This window comes from Balearica regulorum, chromosome W (assembly GCF_011004875.1).
Source record: "Balearica regulorum gibbericeps isolate bBalReg1 chromosome W, bBalReg1.pri, whole genome shotgun sequence".
Lineage (NCBI taxonomy): Eukaryota > Metazoa > Chordata > Aves > Gruiformes > Gruidae > Balearica > Balearica regulorum.
Genome location: NC_046219.1, coordinates 19,690,179 through 19,707,208, shown reverse-complemented (window position 1 = coordinate 19,707,208; position 17,030 = coordinate 19,690,179). Strand labels below are relative to the sequence as shown.

Sequence of the window (17,030 nt, the reverse complement as noted above, 5' to 3'; positions counted from 1 at the left end):
AGCAAACATTGGTGATCTCAGGGAGAACAGCAGAAGACATCTATTTCTGTTTGGCTCTTGGAATAAGAAATTGGACTGGAACTTCACAAAATTAAGTCTCTCAAAATGCCCCAAGATAATCCACTCCAATTTGTTAACTGTTTTATGGTATAAACTGGTAAAGTAATTTGAAAACCTTTCTTGATTTGTCACAGTGCAAAACATCCCTTTAAAACTCTTCAGTCCAAGAATTATTTTAACATTAAAAAAAAGCAAAATGGTGGTTATTTTTTTAAAAAATACATTATATTAGGTAACAGAAATATCTGATTTTTTAAATTTTTACAATATGTTACATTAAGTAACAAAAATATCTGAATTTTAATTTTCAATGTATTTTAGTGCTCTCTATACACCTCATTCTTCATTCCAGAATCCCAAAGTACTTTATGAATACATATAGAATAAGATTTATAAACTCTTGTGAGGTTACATTTATATAACAGATGGAAAAGCAAGGTACATGGGAGAGATTTCAATAATCACTTATAATCAATTGGGCTGTTTGGGAAAGGAAGTGTAACAATAAACATAAGTACAGCTATCAGATTCAACCCCATTGTGAATATTGAGAAATTGTATGGTAGTAATCCCAACAGACCCAACCTTCCAAGTCCCCAACCATACTTAGCTGATCAAGTGTTTTGTTATAATAGAAATAAAGCTATCATTCAGAACAGTCACAAAATCAATTTCTTTTGCTTTGGAAATAAAAGACCCAGTTTGATATTTCCAGAAATACAGCAGTTGGTGATCATCTTGTTACAATGTCCCGTTTTGATGTTATTATCTCTTATTTAAACTTCAAAAGATCTGAGTTCTACTTCATCACTTTTATTTGACCGCCATTATGGATACTCTAGGTTTGTTATTTTTAACACACATTTTAATATTATTACAGCTCTATAGGAAAGAGATGATACTATTGACTTCCCCACTCATCATAGGCAAGCAATAAAAACATCTTCCTAGTTCTAGAAATGGTGATTAAGTTATGTAAAGATTTTTAAACTCACCTGCATCATCTCTCTAATAGAAGTGATGCTATCCAATGCTTTCATGACTCGGTCATAATTCTTCTTCTGATGTAGCATAAAATAAGCAAATAAATTAAAAGAATATTGGTCTTTGGCTCTACAAAAACCTGAATTCTTTGAGTGTGTATAAAACCAAAGTTAGGACGAATGTTCAGCAAACCAATCCTTTCAAACATTTCTAACCAATAGCTTCCTTCCACCTTACACATAGACTCTCTCATTCATAGTCTAGGAAAATTCCCTGAAAAAAATATTATCATGATGATTTTTCTTTGAATTTCACTGGCATCCCCAATGCACAAAAATGTGACTCACTTAAAAAATTAGGTTACTTTTTAAAAAAATATTTGTAATTAAACACAGGCTCTGCTAGTTATTTGGACAATATGCTATTAAGTTAAATAATGCAGTGAACAAATAGATTTTAAATAAAATGCTAAATAAGAAGATGTGTTTACTTTGCTAACAGCTCTATAAAACTTCAGAGGTCCTTCAGTTGTCCCTCTGCCTCACCCTGACCCTTGTCTATCTTCTTACTGGGAACCGCTACCAGAAGGCTCTACCTTTTCTGAGCGGATGAGCTTAACGGTCCATGCTTCACCAGCTCCACATGCCATGTTGCCTTCAGGAGCCTCATTGTTCCCCATCTTTGGGACTTGCCAACTTCTGGCCATGGGCTTTCACCTTGCCCATGCTGGCAAGAAGCTGGGAGGAGGTGGTGTGGGCCCTGCCAGCCCAGGGGCTCTTTCCACTCCTCTTCTGGTGTGACCCCTTTTCATATTCCCTCATCTGCTTCAAGCCCCCACCTTGCCTAGCCACCAGACTAGCTGTCTCTTCATCAGCCCCTTTCCAAGCACTTTCCAGCAAGTCTTCCTTCCCGCACGCTACAGAACACACTCACTCCTTCCTCTGAGAAAGACCACTGCTAACTGGCCTTTGTTCAGAAAAAGTGAAATGCGTCACAATGCAGGATATCCAAAGTTCTCATTTATGCCCTTGAGGATGGCTCAAGTAAGCTGTAATAGTTCACAGCTTCCCTAGGGCTTCCCTGAGAGGCAGCATTTGCAGCCTGAGGAGCAAGTAGTGCAAACACAATTCTTCAAAATTTGATGCTTGTACAAAACTCAACTGTTATGTCCAATATTTGATAAAATTAAGTTTAAGGACATAATTGTTTGCAAAAAGAAAATGAGATGACAGCAATAACCGCTTTAAGAATAAAAAGATGGACTGGAAATCCCCCAGTCTACATGGTCTACACCTCCCAAAGGCCATCTTTCTCTTTGTGTCCAATGTGTACACTGAGAGAAAGACACTAAGACTATAAAATTTTGCACCTAGAATTTGTACCCTAAAAGAAGTTTTTGGCTTCAACATAACTTTGAATGAAACTTACAGTTTATTCACAAATACCTTGTCAGAGACAATTAAAAAAACCTGCAAAGTTCTGAAAATATTCACATGTTTGTACTATATTCTGGAGCTGTATCTCTTACAGTAAAGGAGACTTCTCCAGAAGACGACTTTGATTTGAAATCTAACGCATGACTGAAATCAAACTATGACATAATGAAAGATAACTACTTACCCTGGGGTTAAAGGCCAGCATCTGAGGATCATTAGGATCAACTACAGAAGGATATGGCTCAAAAATAACAACTTTCCTAGGTGACTCTAACGCAGACCGACACATCGATACTAACAGATCAACCACCTAGGGATAAAGAAAAAATATTTATTTAATATATGTACTTTCATATTGTATGATCCAATCTGCTTTTTTTACACATTACAGTAACACCATATTTCATTGTTATCTATGTTACCCAAACCATGTTATCCACAGGACATAGTTTAGGACTGAAATTTTTCCATTGACCTCAACAGACTTTGAGTCCAGCCCTGGTACATTATTCCAGGTGCATAATTAGGACCAGTATCTGGTCCTAAATGTATTATTACGTCAAATACATTGCTTGCAGTCCTGCTTTCTCTTGTGTACATGTGCTAATTCCTGGATGAAATTAATTCTCTAGGGAAATGAAGTTGTGCTGGATCTGTGGATCTTTGTGCAGTAGATGCCAGTGAAAAATGTTGCTCAAGAAAGAGGAAGGGATTGTGAATCCCTACCCCTGCCCACTGTTCTCCTGAAGACTGTAATCATGGAAACACTAGCAAACATTGCTTCTGCTAAAGCGAGAACAGTGCAGTGATTTAACAGTCATTTGCACGGCTCACACTGGGAGATTCTCTTCCTTCTTTCCTGTTGTACAAAATTATGACATGGCTTTGAATATCTATGATTTCCAAGATTTCACCATCAGATCGTGCATGTAATGTGTACACAGGCATGTATTCACATATGTGCACATAGGCACATATACAACTTAGCAACAGATTTCTGTATAATTGTTTCAAAATTTGTAACTCAGAGGTTAAAAGTAGACTACAGCAATCACAAAACAGAGAGAATGCAACTTTCTGGCAACTATGAAACCTAAATCCAGCTCATAATGAAATCCAAAGTTGGTACATAAACACGTAGCTGCATATTAGCTCATTTCCCCCCAGTTTCTCTGTGCCTTCTGAAAACACTCCTGTGTGAAAACAGACTTTTCCATGAAAGAAAGGAAAAGCTGAGATGAGACATACTTAGTAGCCATCTCTGGTTCCTCCCGCAGTTCCACATGGATCAGATCTCATCTCACAGCTCAAGCTGTTCTAGAAGTTATTATATATCTGCCATTGTATCTGATCATTTGGAGTAAAAAAAAATGATGGTCCTTTAGAGAAGCAGAATGAAAATAAGAATCATGATGAAAGGGAAAAGGAACTGTGCTGCAGTGAGTCATATTGTTGCCATTCTCCTCCTCTGCTCCTTTAGCATGAATGGACAATTTTCTCCATCAGTTTAAAAATATTCTGTTAGCTCCAGTTACTAAATATCTCACATATATTGAACAATGAAGTTATTTAAATAATGATTCCTTCCTCCATGGTGCTCTGATTTCTTTCCAGTTTATAATACCTACAAGTGTGATGAATGTTTCAAAATAGGGCATCCGCATTGGCATTTGCAAAAGAGACCAGGAGTCTGCATACACAGCTGGGTCAGGCAACTGTGTAAATGTATTACCATGAAATTGAGCCTGAGTTCATACACCCTGCTTCTCAGAAGCACTTCTTAGGCTCCAGTTGCAAAACACTACTAGGGAAGAGTTGTTTGAATCCCCAAACCTCTTAATACAGGGACCCAAAGTTGTCTTGCTTTATGATTTCCATGATGGGACTTTGTTGTAAAATCAGCACAGTTCTTAGAACACCATCCCAAATCCCTCCTTTAAAACAACTGTTGACTCCTATATTGTTTTACCATGATACCAGCATATTGTTCTGACATGGGGGAAAACATGCATAGATTAGGCTTAATTAAACCTCTGATTTCCCCTGAGGTCATTGTTTTGAGCTGATGGAATGCAGAGCAACTTAAACTGGGAGGTAAGTCTAATACAAACATTATAATACAAACTTGCATATGCATTCCTTGGTAATAGGAAGTGCTGTGGATCTAGTAAATGTCCTTATAGCTTTGCCTGAACTTCTCCTTAACAGTAGGTACTGAAGTACATAAGTTAGGACTGAAATATTTTCGAGGAAGACAAGATGACACTTGCTGATGACAATTCTCTTTTACAACATCGGTCTCTCAGACAGTGCTTTTCTCTCCCCAGACTCTCTACAGAGAGCCTGAACTATCAACAAATCAGACATTTAATTTTCAGGCATTTTGACTACATGACTAAAATAAGGCAAGGTGAGTTCAGGCTTGAAACTTTTAGAAAGTACAATCTCTTATTATTAAGAAGGAGCCATCAGAATATTAGGAGTGACAAAGTAGGGGTGTATACCTTAGAAAACTAGCTGAAAGCACAGCAGAAAGAACAGGATGTGATTTCTAATAATGGGAACCTATATTTAGGCTCTTTCACTACACAAAATGATTTGGAGGAAGATTCATCTGAGAAATGTAGAGATTCACAATGCAAACACCTACCTCTTACTAGTCAGCCTAGGCTCTCATTATAATCGATGGAGAAAATAACCACTGTGCTAATAGTCTATGCTGTGATTCACACCATCCTAAACTAATGTCAAAAATAGCTCAAATGAATCAAATCCTAAAAGTGTTAAATTCTTTCTGCAAACAGGAACGGGAGCTCAACCAGATGTAGTGAGCTGGGTACAATGCTATCACTAGAGTCAGACTTAGCAAAATTTATTCATCTAGGTCCAATGGGACAATCGACAAAACCTCTTATTTAACTCTTTTAAGTACCATTAAGGTTGTAATCACTTCAGTACTCTTCATCAAAGCTCTGTAGATGTAGAGGTACTTTAGAGATCTAGAGCAAGCTCCACATATGCCTACAACAGTGATACCTACATAAAACACAGAGTGAGTGCTAATCAGGGCCTCCTCTCCTGTCGGTTGTATTTAAAAAGAGAAGTGGGAGCTACTTGTTTGTACCTAAATACCATGTAAGTGCCTACATTCAAAAAATAAAACTCTAGCTCCACAGAAACACATAGCTGAGGTCTTCAGAGGACTTCAGGCTGGGGAAGAGATGGGGCTTCATCAGCATACCTCTCTACATTTCTTACAAGCTTGCACAGGTATCCCAATGTTTGACATGCTATATGTTGCAAATATAGCCATCTAACTGTCTTCAGACATCAGATGAGGTGATGTTCAGATCCCACAGTTATATACTCAAGTGAAGAAGCTGGTGTACACTGCTGCAAGTTTCTTCCTTTGAGGATATGCCCATAGGTGGTATTCAGGCACTTTTAGCCGAATAGTTTATTTCCAGTGGCTAGACTCACTAGTACTAGTTAAAGTTAACTGAACTGAACATTTGCTCTTCCAAAAAACACGTTGCTTACTATGTAAGTGCACAGTGAGTGACACATGTTTAGGAAATCAGAGAGGAATGCACTTTTCCATAAGATGTGTAAACTGTTAACTTCAGATCTTAAAAAGATCTTAAAGAAAAGAACTTTTACTTTTTAATTTACTGAAGTCCTGTAACTATTGTAATCTAAGGTTAAATGGTGATTTGGAAACATAGTTTAAAATACTTTGTTTTAAGGCACATCATACAAAATTATGAAAGAAAACAATGATATGGTTATAACTATATTAATAACTGAACTTAGAGTCAGGAAGCAAGCTTACATTAAATTCCTGATCCTTGAGAAAAGAGAAAAAAACCCTATGTAGCAACATCAGTAAGGACTTTCCCACTGTTATTATATGATCAAAACAACAGATGCTCAGTGGATAGCTGGATCCCAACACCATGAACAGGAAGTAGCTTATTAATTGCATGAGAGTAGTAATGGCTCATTAGGTGAAAATAAATGGGAATTATCTCCAAATGACAATGGCTGCCTTTATTAACAACCCAGGTGACCTAATTGAATACAACAGAACAAGAAAATAGGGTTACTCTAATTACATGGAAGCACGTCATTAGTACTGTTTGAAAATGCCATGCATAAAACAGTGTATTTACAGCTATAGGAGTGGACAAATAAATACTACTTACCAAAGAGTACTCATATGGGGAATACAAGTCAAAATAAATACTAGAAGAGATTGAGAAGACTGAGTATACTATAGAAAATCAGACATGTAATAAGCATTAGATAATTCTACCTGAGGCCCAGTTGCAATTTCATCAGCAGCTTCGTTCATCACTCCTAATGTTTGGAAAGCAAATACACAGAGCTCCCGTTCACAAACAGTGGGCTACACAGAGAAAGTAAGTTAATTATATTTTTGTTCTAGTTTTGGGTTGTTGGTTTTATCATACAATATCTACAACAAAAACCAAACACATTTAATGTTAATTTTTTTCTTCAGATATTAACTGCTACATTAATCTCAAATTATGAATACATGCCAATTATTGAGGAAGATACATTAGAGAAACATTTTAATAATCTGAAGAATAAGTGTTAAGAACTCTAAAACTCATAAGTATTCACAGAAACTAAAGTTAAAAGAAATTCAAAGAGATTACAAAATCAAAATTACAGTCATAGTACCCAAATGTCTTTAACACTGTCTATGGGAATTGTACATAAGAGGTTAAAAACACCGGTGTCCGCTTATCTCTTATACAAACATTGTGGATGAAGATTTGCAAGGCTGGTATGAGAAGCAGCCAAAGTAGAGAGTCTTACAGCAGCAAGACAGCCCTGTTTTGGCTAGAGAATGTGGAATAAACAGATAGACAGTTTCTATACAGAATCTTGAAGGCCACGGAGCCCCGAGTGAGCCCTTCTGCTTCATTATCTGCGAAATGAATATTAAAGCTGACACCCCTAAATATGATAATGAGCTAAAAGGAGTACATGCTGAACATAAATGACTGTAGTACTCGACTCTCCACCCAAATCATGTTAAACATCACCCCAGGGAGGGGACAGCTAAGACTGGGGTATACAGGACATTGAGGAAGTTACTCCTGTGGGGGGAGAGAAGAAATTGAAGACCTCAAAGAAGCAGTCAATGGGCTGTGCTCCTTCTCCTCCACCCAAGACAGGCACACCTTCTTGGTAAGCACTGCAATTTCAGCTTTTCAGTGAGAATACCCGGGATAGTATTTTGCTAGCATTATAATTATAATCATAGTCATATATTAGCACTACTGCAGTAAGTGCATTTATCAACAGCAATTCTGAACTCTTTATATCTGTCACTTTAATAAACTTTCTATCTGTTTCAACTTTGCGAAACCGTCTCAGTGAAAGTCCTTTGGGGGCTCTGACAGGCAAAGGTTGACTCTGATAAGTGGCTACACACATAAGCATAGAATCATAGAATCATAGAATCATAGAATCATAGAATGGTTTGGATTGGAAGGGACCTCAAAGATCATCTAGGTCCAACACCCCTGCCATGAGCAGGGACACCCTCCACTAGACCACGTTGCCCAAAGCCTCATCCAACCTGGTCTTAAACACTTCCAGGGATGGGGCATCCACAACCTCTCTGGGCAACCTGTTCCAGTGCCTCACCACCCTCACAGTGAAGAATTTCTTTCTAACATCTAATCTAAATCGACCCTCCTTCAGCTTAAACCCATTACCCCTTGTCCTGTCACTACACTCCCTCATAAACAGTCCCTCACCATCTTGCCTGTAGGCCCCCTTCAGGTACTGGAAGGCTGCAATTACATCTCCCCGGAGCCGCCTTTTCTCCAGGCTGAACAATCCCAACTCTCTCAGCCTGTCCTCATAGGAGAGGTGCTCCAGCCCTCCAATCAGCTTTGTGGCCCTCCTCTGGACAGCTCCATGTCTCTCCTGTACTGGGGCCCCCAGAGCTGGATGCAGTACTCCAGGTGGGATCTCACGAGAGTGGAGAAAAGGGGGAGAATCACCTCCCTCGACCTGCTGGTCACGTAATCCTTTAGACATAAACCTGCATTTATGAAGAGGGTGTCCCCCCAAGTCTGGGACTAAGACTGGACCTGGCCACACCTAGGCTACTCTCTGAGAAGGAGTTTAGAAAGCAAGGGGGTCCTTTCTGAACCTCGTGACTCAACGGGAGGACTTCCCTCAGCCATACATCAGACTCATACCCTTTACGTGACACTGTCCTATCAGACTCTGAAAACTTCCTACATAATTAAAATGAATGGAGAACAAATCCAGAAACGAACGGGGGCACACCCTCTTCATAAATGCAGGTTTATTCGTCACATATTGTTGACCCACACTGCCCAGGTCACAGAAGGCAGGGACTGGGAGAATGCAGAACCGCCCACTGTAGGAGAAGATCAGGTTCGAGAATATCTAAGGAACCTGAAGGTGCACAAGTCCATGGGACCTGATGAGATGCATCCATGGGGCCTGAGGGAACTGGCAGATGAAGTGGCCAGGCCACTCGCCATCATATTTGAGAAGTCCTGGCAGTCTGGCGAAGTTCCCATCGACTGGAAGAGGGGGAACATAACCCCCATTTTTAAAAAGGGAAAAAAGGAAGACCCAGGGAACTACAGGCCAGTCAGTCTCACCTCCGTGCCTGGCAAGATCATGGAGCAGACCCTCCTGGAGACTATGCTCAGACACATGGAAAACAAGGAGGTGATTGGTGACAGCCAACATGGCTTCACTAAGGGCAAATCATGCCTGACAAATTTGGTGGCCTTCTATGATGGGGTGACAGCGTCAGTGGATAAGGGAAGGGCAACTGACGTCATCTTCCTGGACTTGTGCAAGGCATTTGACACTGTCCCGCACGACATCCTTGTCTCTCAACTGGAGAGACATGGATTCGATGGATGGACCACTCGGTGGATAAGGAATTGGCTGGATGGTCGCACTCAAAGAGTTGTGGTCAACGGCTCAATGTCCAAGTGGAGAACGGTGACGAGTGGCGTTCCTCAGGGGTCGGTACTGGGACCGGCACTGTTCAACATCTTTGTCGGCGACATGGACAGAGGGATCGAGTGCACCCTCAGCAAGTTTGCTGACGACACCAAGCTGTGTGGTATGGTTGACATGCTGGAGGGAAGGGATGCCATCCAGAGGGACCTTGACAGGCTGGAGAGGTGGGCCCGTGCAAACCGCATGAAGTTCAACAAGGCCAAGTGCAAGGTCCTGCACGTGGGTCGGGGCAATCCCAAGCACGACTATAGGCTGGGCGAGGAATGGATTGAAAGCAGCCCTGAGGAGAAGGACTTGGGGGTATTGATTGATGAGAAGCTCAACATGAGCCGGCAGTGTGCGCTTGCAGCCCAGAAAGCCAACTGTGTCCTGGGCTGCATCAAAAGAAGTGCCACCAGCAGGTCGAGTTAGGTGATCCTGCCCCTCTACTCGGCTCTTGTGAGACCCCACCTGGAGTACTGCATCCAGCTCTGGAGGCCCCAGTACAGGAGAGACATGGAGCTGTTGGAGAGAGTCCAGAGGAGGGCCACAAAGCTGATTGGAGGCCTGGAGCACCTCTCCTATGAGGACAGGCTGAGAGAGTTGGGATTGTTCAGCCTGGAGAAAAGGCGGCTCTGGGGAGATGTAACTGTGGCTTACCAGTACCTGAAGGGGGCCTACAGGCAAGATGGTGAGGGACCATTTATGAGGGAGTGTAGTGACAGGACAAGGGGTAATGGGTTTAAGCTGAAGGAGGGTCGATTTAGATTAGATGTTAGAAAGAAATTCTTTACTGTGAGGATGGTGAGGTACTGGAACAGGTTGCCCAGAGAGGTTGTGGAGGCCCCATCCCTGGAAGTGTTTAAGGCCAGGTTGGATGAGGCTTTGGGCAATGGGGTCTAGTGGAGGGTGTCCCTGCTCATGGCAGGGAGGTTGGACCTAGATGATCTTTAAGTTCCCTTCCAACCCAAACCATTCTATCATTCTATGATTCTATGATTCTGCTGTTGAGAACACACATAAAAATATGATCCAGAAGACAAATTTCTTGAAGAAGCTACCTTATATTTAATTTTTGACTAATTGTATTAGGTTTGCATGGCAAGGTTTTGGTAGCGAGGGGGCTACAGGGGTGGCTTATGTAAGAAGATGACAGAAGCTTTCCTCATGTCCAATAGAGTCAGTGCCAGCCGGCTCCAAGGCTGACCCACCACTGGCCAAAGCTGAGCCAGTCAGCAACGGTGGTAGCGCCTCTGTGATAATATATTTAAGAAGGGGAAAAAAACTGCGCAACATCAGCCGGAAGACAGGAATGAGAATATGTGAGAGAAACAACTTTGCAGACACCAAGGTCAGTGAAGAAGGAGGAGGAGTAGGTACTCCAGGCACCAGAGCAGATTCCCCTGCAGCCCTTGGAGAAGGCCATCATGAACCAGGTTGTCCCCCTGCAGCCCATGGAGGTTAATGGTAAAGCAGATATCCAACCTGCAGGCCGTGGAGAACCCCATGCTAGAGCAGGTGGATGCGCCTGAAGGAGGCTGTGACCCCGTGGGAAGCTCGTGCTGGAGCAGGCTCCTGGCAGGAGCTGTGGACCTGTGGAGAGAGGAGCCCATGCCAGAGCAGGTTCGCTGGCAGGACTAGTGACCCTGTTGGGGACTCACACTGGAGCAGTCTGTTCCTGAAGGACTGTGCCCTGTGGAAAGGACACATGCTGGAGCAATTCATGAAGAACTGTAGCCTGTGGCGAGGACTCATGCTGGAGAAATTTGCGGAGGACTGTCTCCTGTGGGTGGGACTCCACATAGGAGTAGGGGAAGAGGAAGGAGCAGCAGACAAAATGTGTGATGAACTGACCGCAACCCCCATTCCCCATCCCCCTGTGCAGCTTGGGGGGAGGAGATAGAGAGGCTGGGAGTGAAGTTGATCCTGGGAAGAAGGGAGGCGTGTGGGGGGGGAAGGTTTAGTTTTATTTTCTCATTATCCTTCTCTGATTTGATTGGTAATAAATTAAATTAATTTCCCCAAGTCAAGTCTGTTTTGCCCATGATGGTAATTGGTGAATGATCTCTCCGTATCTTTATCTCCACCCATGAACCTTTCGTTGTATTTTCTCTCCCTTGTCCATCTGAGGAGGGGGGGTGATAGAGCAGCTTGATGCGCACCTGGTATTCATCCAAGGGCAATCCACCACACTAATTTAACAATTTATTTGTAAACTTTAAGGAAATGCATTATATTTTTATAGAATAAACACTATATTTGGGAAGACCACATGTTATTTTATAAATAAAGGTGCTTGCACCCTTTTTTCAGATATCAAAAAAACCCAAACTTGCTGTTAAACCATTTTTTTGCCTATCTTTTTGAAAAATTTTATTCCCAATTGCCATCACAATGATCAAATAAAATCACGTATTTAAACTTCTATATATTGAGGAGAACTGAGTGTTCTGCCTTCATAAAGCAAAGAAAGCGGAAACAAAAAAGAACACAGCTTTAAGTACAGAGAATGGGCATGTCTTCATAAGCTTCCTAATTGGTTACATCCATTACAGCAACTCCAGGCTTATTTACTGAAAGATCATTAGCAGGTCAACTTTTTAAAAGCTCAAGTAATGAATCACATGAATTGTTATAAGCATTCAAAATTACCCCAATAAACATAACTTTTTATTACAATACTGAAAACAATCACAAATATTTTTTGGATAATATTTGTTTCAATCCATATTATTAAATCCTAGCTCACTGAAACTTAAAACAATCTTTGGCAGGCACTTTTAGAACTTTGGCAGGAACTTTTAGAACTAAAAATTCTCAGTCTAGCTACCACAATAATCACTAAAGCATTCATAGTGTTATACGTTGAAGTTCAAGCCAATGTCTCTAGGAAGCAATTGCAGAAATGAAAAAAAATTATCAAGCACACAAAGAAAACATGAAATTTAGATTAATTTCATTTCAGGCAACAGCTTTGTCAGTAATAAGCATACTGTATTTGTAGTCACTTGTTTCATATGCATTTGTTGGGTTTCAAATATTATAGATGTCAATAAACATCTGAAATTTACTACGTTGACATATTCTCACATCAGTTGCTTTACAAGAGCTATCATCTTTCCAGTCTAATACAGTAATTTGATTTATTTTATCTGCTATGTTGCATTGCAAGGGGTTGCTCTGGAATAGCAGAGCAATCTAAGTTTAGCCATGCTTGCCATGAAGAAAAGCATTAAGAAAATACTTATTGTTGTCATTTTGTTTATAACCTCAACAAAGTAAGTTACCCTGAGACTTAAAGATGGCAAATGGAACAAAGGATTTGTCATGTTTGCTCTTTTTTTTTTTTTCCCTTCCTGTGTTATGATCCCAGAAATGTCTGAGTATCTAGAAGAGGGAAGTTAGGAAAATGGTCAATGTACTTATGTTTGACATTTGAAAGACCTTTTTTCTCTCAGGTGGACACTGGGGCTAAGATCTTAATGCTGGAGATTTGTAGGTGTGAGGAGAAGCAAGACAGAAAAATTTGAGCTCTGAAAAGGAACAGACATTACTGTTAGGGTCTATAAAATTCTTTTGATTTTATGCATTTGATGAACTTTTATGCCCACTAAATATTTTTTAGAATAAAGCCTTCACAAGGCAATGCTGATAAAATAACATTTTAAGTAATGGAAAGAGTGACGGATCACTACATTTCCAAGTTACTCACAACCTAGTATCTATTTCAGTATTCAGACAATACATGTACAGAAAATACCTTGAAATTGAACACAAAATAATTCAAGATCTCCCAAAACATTCACTAGAACCTCATATTCTAGTAAACATGATATAATATACAATAAATTATGTGATAATAAAACCAGAGGAACTGCTTTGCTATCTTTGTCTACCTCCTTCACAACACGAGAAAAAAAAACTTTTCCCCGTAATGGGAATGGGTTTCACCTAACCCATTTCTATTTGAGAAACAACATATACTTCAGGAAGCTACATAGTTCTGCTACACAAAATTCTAGTAAATAATAAACAACATTTCCAGATAATTTTCTCCAATTTTTAAACTTGCTATTAAAAAATTTAAGATATCTCTAGTCTGAATTTGTCTCCCCTGACTCACTACATCTTTAAAGCATTTCTATGGTAGATTCTGTCTAATTTCAGAAATCATTAAATCCCTGTTTGAAGTGGCATTGGTTAAAGAAAAAACAGAAAAAGAACTACACAAAAAAATAAACTCTCTACAATGTCTAAATTCTACATACTCTCTTCAACTAAAAGCTGGAGAAAATACATACTTTTGCATCAGATGAAAACATCTGGGCTCTGCCAGTCTAATGGGGAAAATAATCCAAATCCGGACACTTAAATAGCCTTCATATATCCACCCTGAATGTCTTCTTCCTCGAACTCCAGCCATTTTAAGAGCACTTTTGGACCTTGTTTCTGAATTTTGTCCCAATTTAACCAAATCAGAAGCTTTAACTTAAATTTCCCACAAATGTTAGAGTGTTCCAAAACATGTTGGTATAGCCATTTCACTGTCCTCTACTCCAGTCATTAGTTAGGTTCAAGCATTTAAACTCATCTCTTTCCCTCCAAAATGAAAAGATTGGCTTAAAATTGAGAAGCAAACATTTGGAGGGCTTCTACCTCAAGAGGGCAGCTGTAACTCCCCTTCAACAACAGCAGCCAGTGGTCTCACATATACTTTATTTTTAACTTGAAAGGAGAAAATTAATGTAAGGCCATTGGCTTCCACAAAACTATTAACTAAGTGAAGATCATTGATGCTGAAAGACTATTTAAAAGGATAAATATTCCAGTGGGGAAAAGCCAGAAGAAAATAAGAGCTGGACAGTTAACCTAAGACTGCAAGTGCTTGGAAGCAGAAGGCACTGACAGAAGCAGAAAGCAGTTTTTGAGCAGAGTAAGCTTTTTTTTCCTTTATCCTCCCCCCGCGCCCCCGCCCCCCCCCCCCCCCCCCCCCCCCTTCTTTGCATGCTCAGTAGCACCCACCCAACTGCTGCTGTGACAAAAAAGTGCTCAATCATAGAATGATAGAATGGTTTGGGTTGGAAGGGACCTCAAAGATCATCTAGTTCCAACCTCCCTGCCATGGGCAGGGACACCCTCCACTAGACCACATTGCCCAAAGCCTCATCCAACCTGGCCTTAAACACTTCCAGGGATGGGGCCTCCACAACCTCTCTGGGCAACCTGTTCCAGTACCTCACCATCCTCACAGTAAAGAATTTCTTTCTAACATCTAATCTAAATCGACCCTCCTTCAGCTTGAACCCATTACCCCTTGTCCTGTCACTACACTCCCTCATAAACGGTCCCTCACCATCTTGCCTGTGGGCTCCCTTCAGGTACTGGTAAGCCACAATTACATCTCCCCGGAGCCGCCTTTTCTCCAGGCTGAACAATCACAACTCTCTCAGCCTGTCCTCATAGGAGAGGTGCTCCAGCCCTCTGATCAGCTTTGTGGCCCTCCTCTGGACTCTCTCCAACAGCTCCATGTCTCTCCTGTACTGGGGCCCCCAGAGCTGGACGCAGTACTCCAGGTGGTGTCTCACAAGAGCGGAGTAGAGGGGCAGGATCACCTCCCTTGACCTGCTGGTGGCACTTCTTTTGATGCAGCCCAGGACACGGTTGGCTTTCTGGGCTGCAAGCGCACACTGCCGGCTCATGTTGAGCTTCTCATCAATCAATACCCCCAAGTCCTTCTCCTCAGGGCTGCTCTCAATCCATTCCTCGCCCAGCCTACAGCTGTGCTTGGGATTGCACCGACCCACATGCAGGACATTGCACTTGGCCTTGTTGAACTTCATGCGGTTTGCATGGGCCCACCTCTCCAGCCTGTCAAGGTCCCTCTGGATGGCATCCCTTCCCTCCAGCGTGTCAACCACACCACACAGCTTGGTGTCGTCAGCAAACTTGCTGAGGGTGCACTCGATCCCTCTGTCCATGTCGCCGACAAAGATGTTGAACAGTGCCGGTCCCAGTACCGACCCCTGAGGAACGCCACTCGTCACCGTTCTCCACTTGGACATTGAGCCGTTGACCACAACTCTTTGAGTGCGACCATCCAGCCAATTCCTTATCCACCGAGTGGTCCATCCATCGAATCCATGTCTCTCCAGTTTAGAGACAAGGATGTCGTGCGGGACAGTGTCAAATGCCTTGCACAAGTCCAGGTAGATGACGTCAGTTGCCCTTCCCTTATCCACTGACGCTGTCACCCCATCATAGAAGGTCACCAAGTTTGTCAGGCATGATTTGCCCTTAGTGAAGCCGTGTTGGCTGTCACCAATCACCTCCTTGTTTTCCATGTGCCTGAACATAGTCTCCAGGAGGGTCTGCTCCATGATCTTGCCAGGCACGGAGGTGAGACTGACCCGCTTGTAGTTCCCTGGGTCTTCCTTTTTTCCCTCCTTAAAAATGGGGGTTATGTTCATCCTCTTTCAGTCGACGGGAACTTCTCAAATATGATGGTGAGTGGCCTGGCCACTTCATCCGCCAGTTCCCTCAGGACTCGTGGATGCATCTCATCAGGTCCCATGGACTTGTGCACCTTCAGGTTCCTTAGATATTCTCGAACCTGATCTTCTCCTACAGTGGGCGGTTCTGCATTCTCCCAGTCCCTGCCTTCTGTGCCCTGGGCAGTGTGGCTAAAGCACTTGCCAGTGAAGACTGAGGCAAAGAAGTTGTTAAGTACCTCAGCCTTCTCCATATCCTGTGTAACCAGGTCACCCGTTTCATTCCAGAGGGGACCCACATTTTCCCTCGTCCTCCTTTCATCACTAACATACCTATAGAAGCTTTTCTTGTTGTCCTTGACATCCCTGGCCAGACTGATTTCTATCAGGGCTTTGGCTTTCCTAACCTGCTCCCTGGCTGCTCGGACAGTTTCTCTGTGTTTCTCCCAGGCTACCTGCCCTTGCTTCCACCCTCTGTAGGCTTCCTTTTTTTTGTGTTTGACTTTGCCCAGGAGCTCCTTGTTCATCCACGGGGGCCTCTTGGTGGATTTGCCTGACTTCCTCTTTGTTGGGATGCATCTCTCCTGAGCTTGGAGGAGGTGACCCTTGAATATTAGCCAGCTGTCTTGGGCCCCTCTTCCTTCCAGGGCTTTGTCCCATGGTATTCTACCAAGCAGATCCCTGAAGAGGCCAAAGTCTGCTCTCCTGAAGTCCAGGGCAGTGAGCTTGCTGTGCACCCTCCTCGCTGCCCTGAGGATCCTGAATTCCACCATTTCGTGGTCACTGCAGCCAAGGCTGCCCTTGATCTTGACATCCCCTACCAGGCCCTCCTGATTGGTGAGAATAAGGTCCAGCATGGCACCTCTCCTCGTGGGCTCCTCTATCACTTGGAGGAGGAAGTTGTCATCAACACATTCCAGGAACTTCCTGCATTGCTTGCGCTCAGCTGCGTTGTCCCTCCAACAGATGTCAGGGCGGTTGAAGTCCCCCATAAGGACCAGGGCTTGTGAGCATGAGGCTGCTCCTATCT

General features: G+C 42.3%; 1 protein-coding gene and 1 long non-coding RNA gene across 4 annotated transcripts in view; one reads left to right on the top strand and one right to left on the bottom strand.

Moving 5' to 3' along the window:
* Positions 1–17,030, top strand: part of LOC142599235 (uncharacterized) — a 911,312-nt gene that overhangs the window by 236,119 nt on the left and 658,163 nt on the right. The window lies entirely within an intron of this gene.
* Positions 1–17,030, bottom strand: part of LOC104643041 (protein mono-ADP-ribosyltransferase PARP8-like) — a 77,511-nt gene that overhangs the window by 13,032 nt on the left and 47,449 nt on the right. For all 3 annotated transcript variants that reach the window (XM_075738945.1, XM_075738943.1, XM_075738944.1), the window contains 3 exons: positions 6,796–6,888; positions 2,665–2,790; positions 1,056–1,121 (listed from right to left, as the gene is read on the bottom strand). In XM_075738945.1, the coding sequence (XP_075595060.1) occupies positions 1,056–1,121; positions 2,665–2,790; positions 6,796–6,888 (285 nt within the window). The remainder of the gene's footprint in view (positions 1–1,055; positions 1,122–2,664; positions 2,791–6,795; positions 6,889–17,030) is intronic.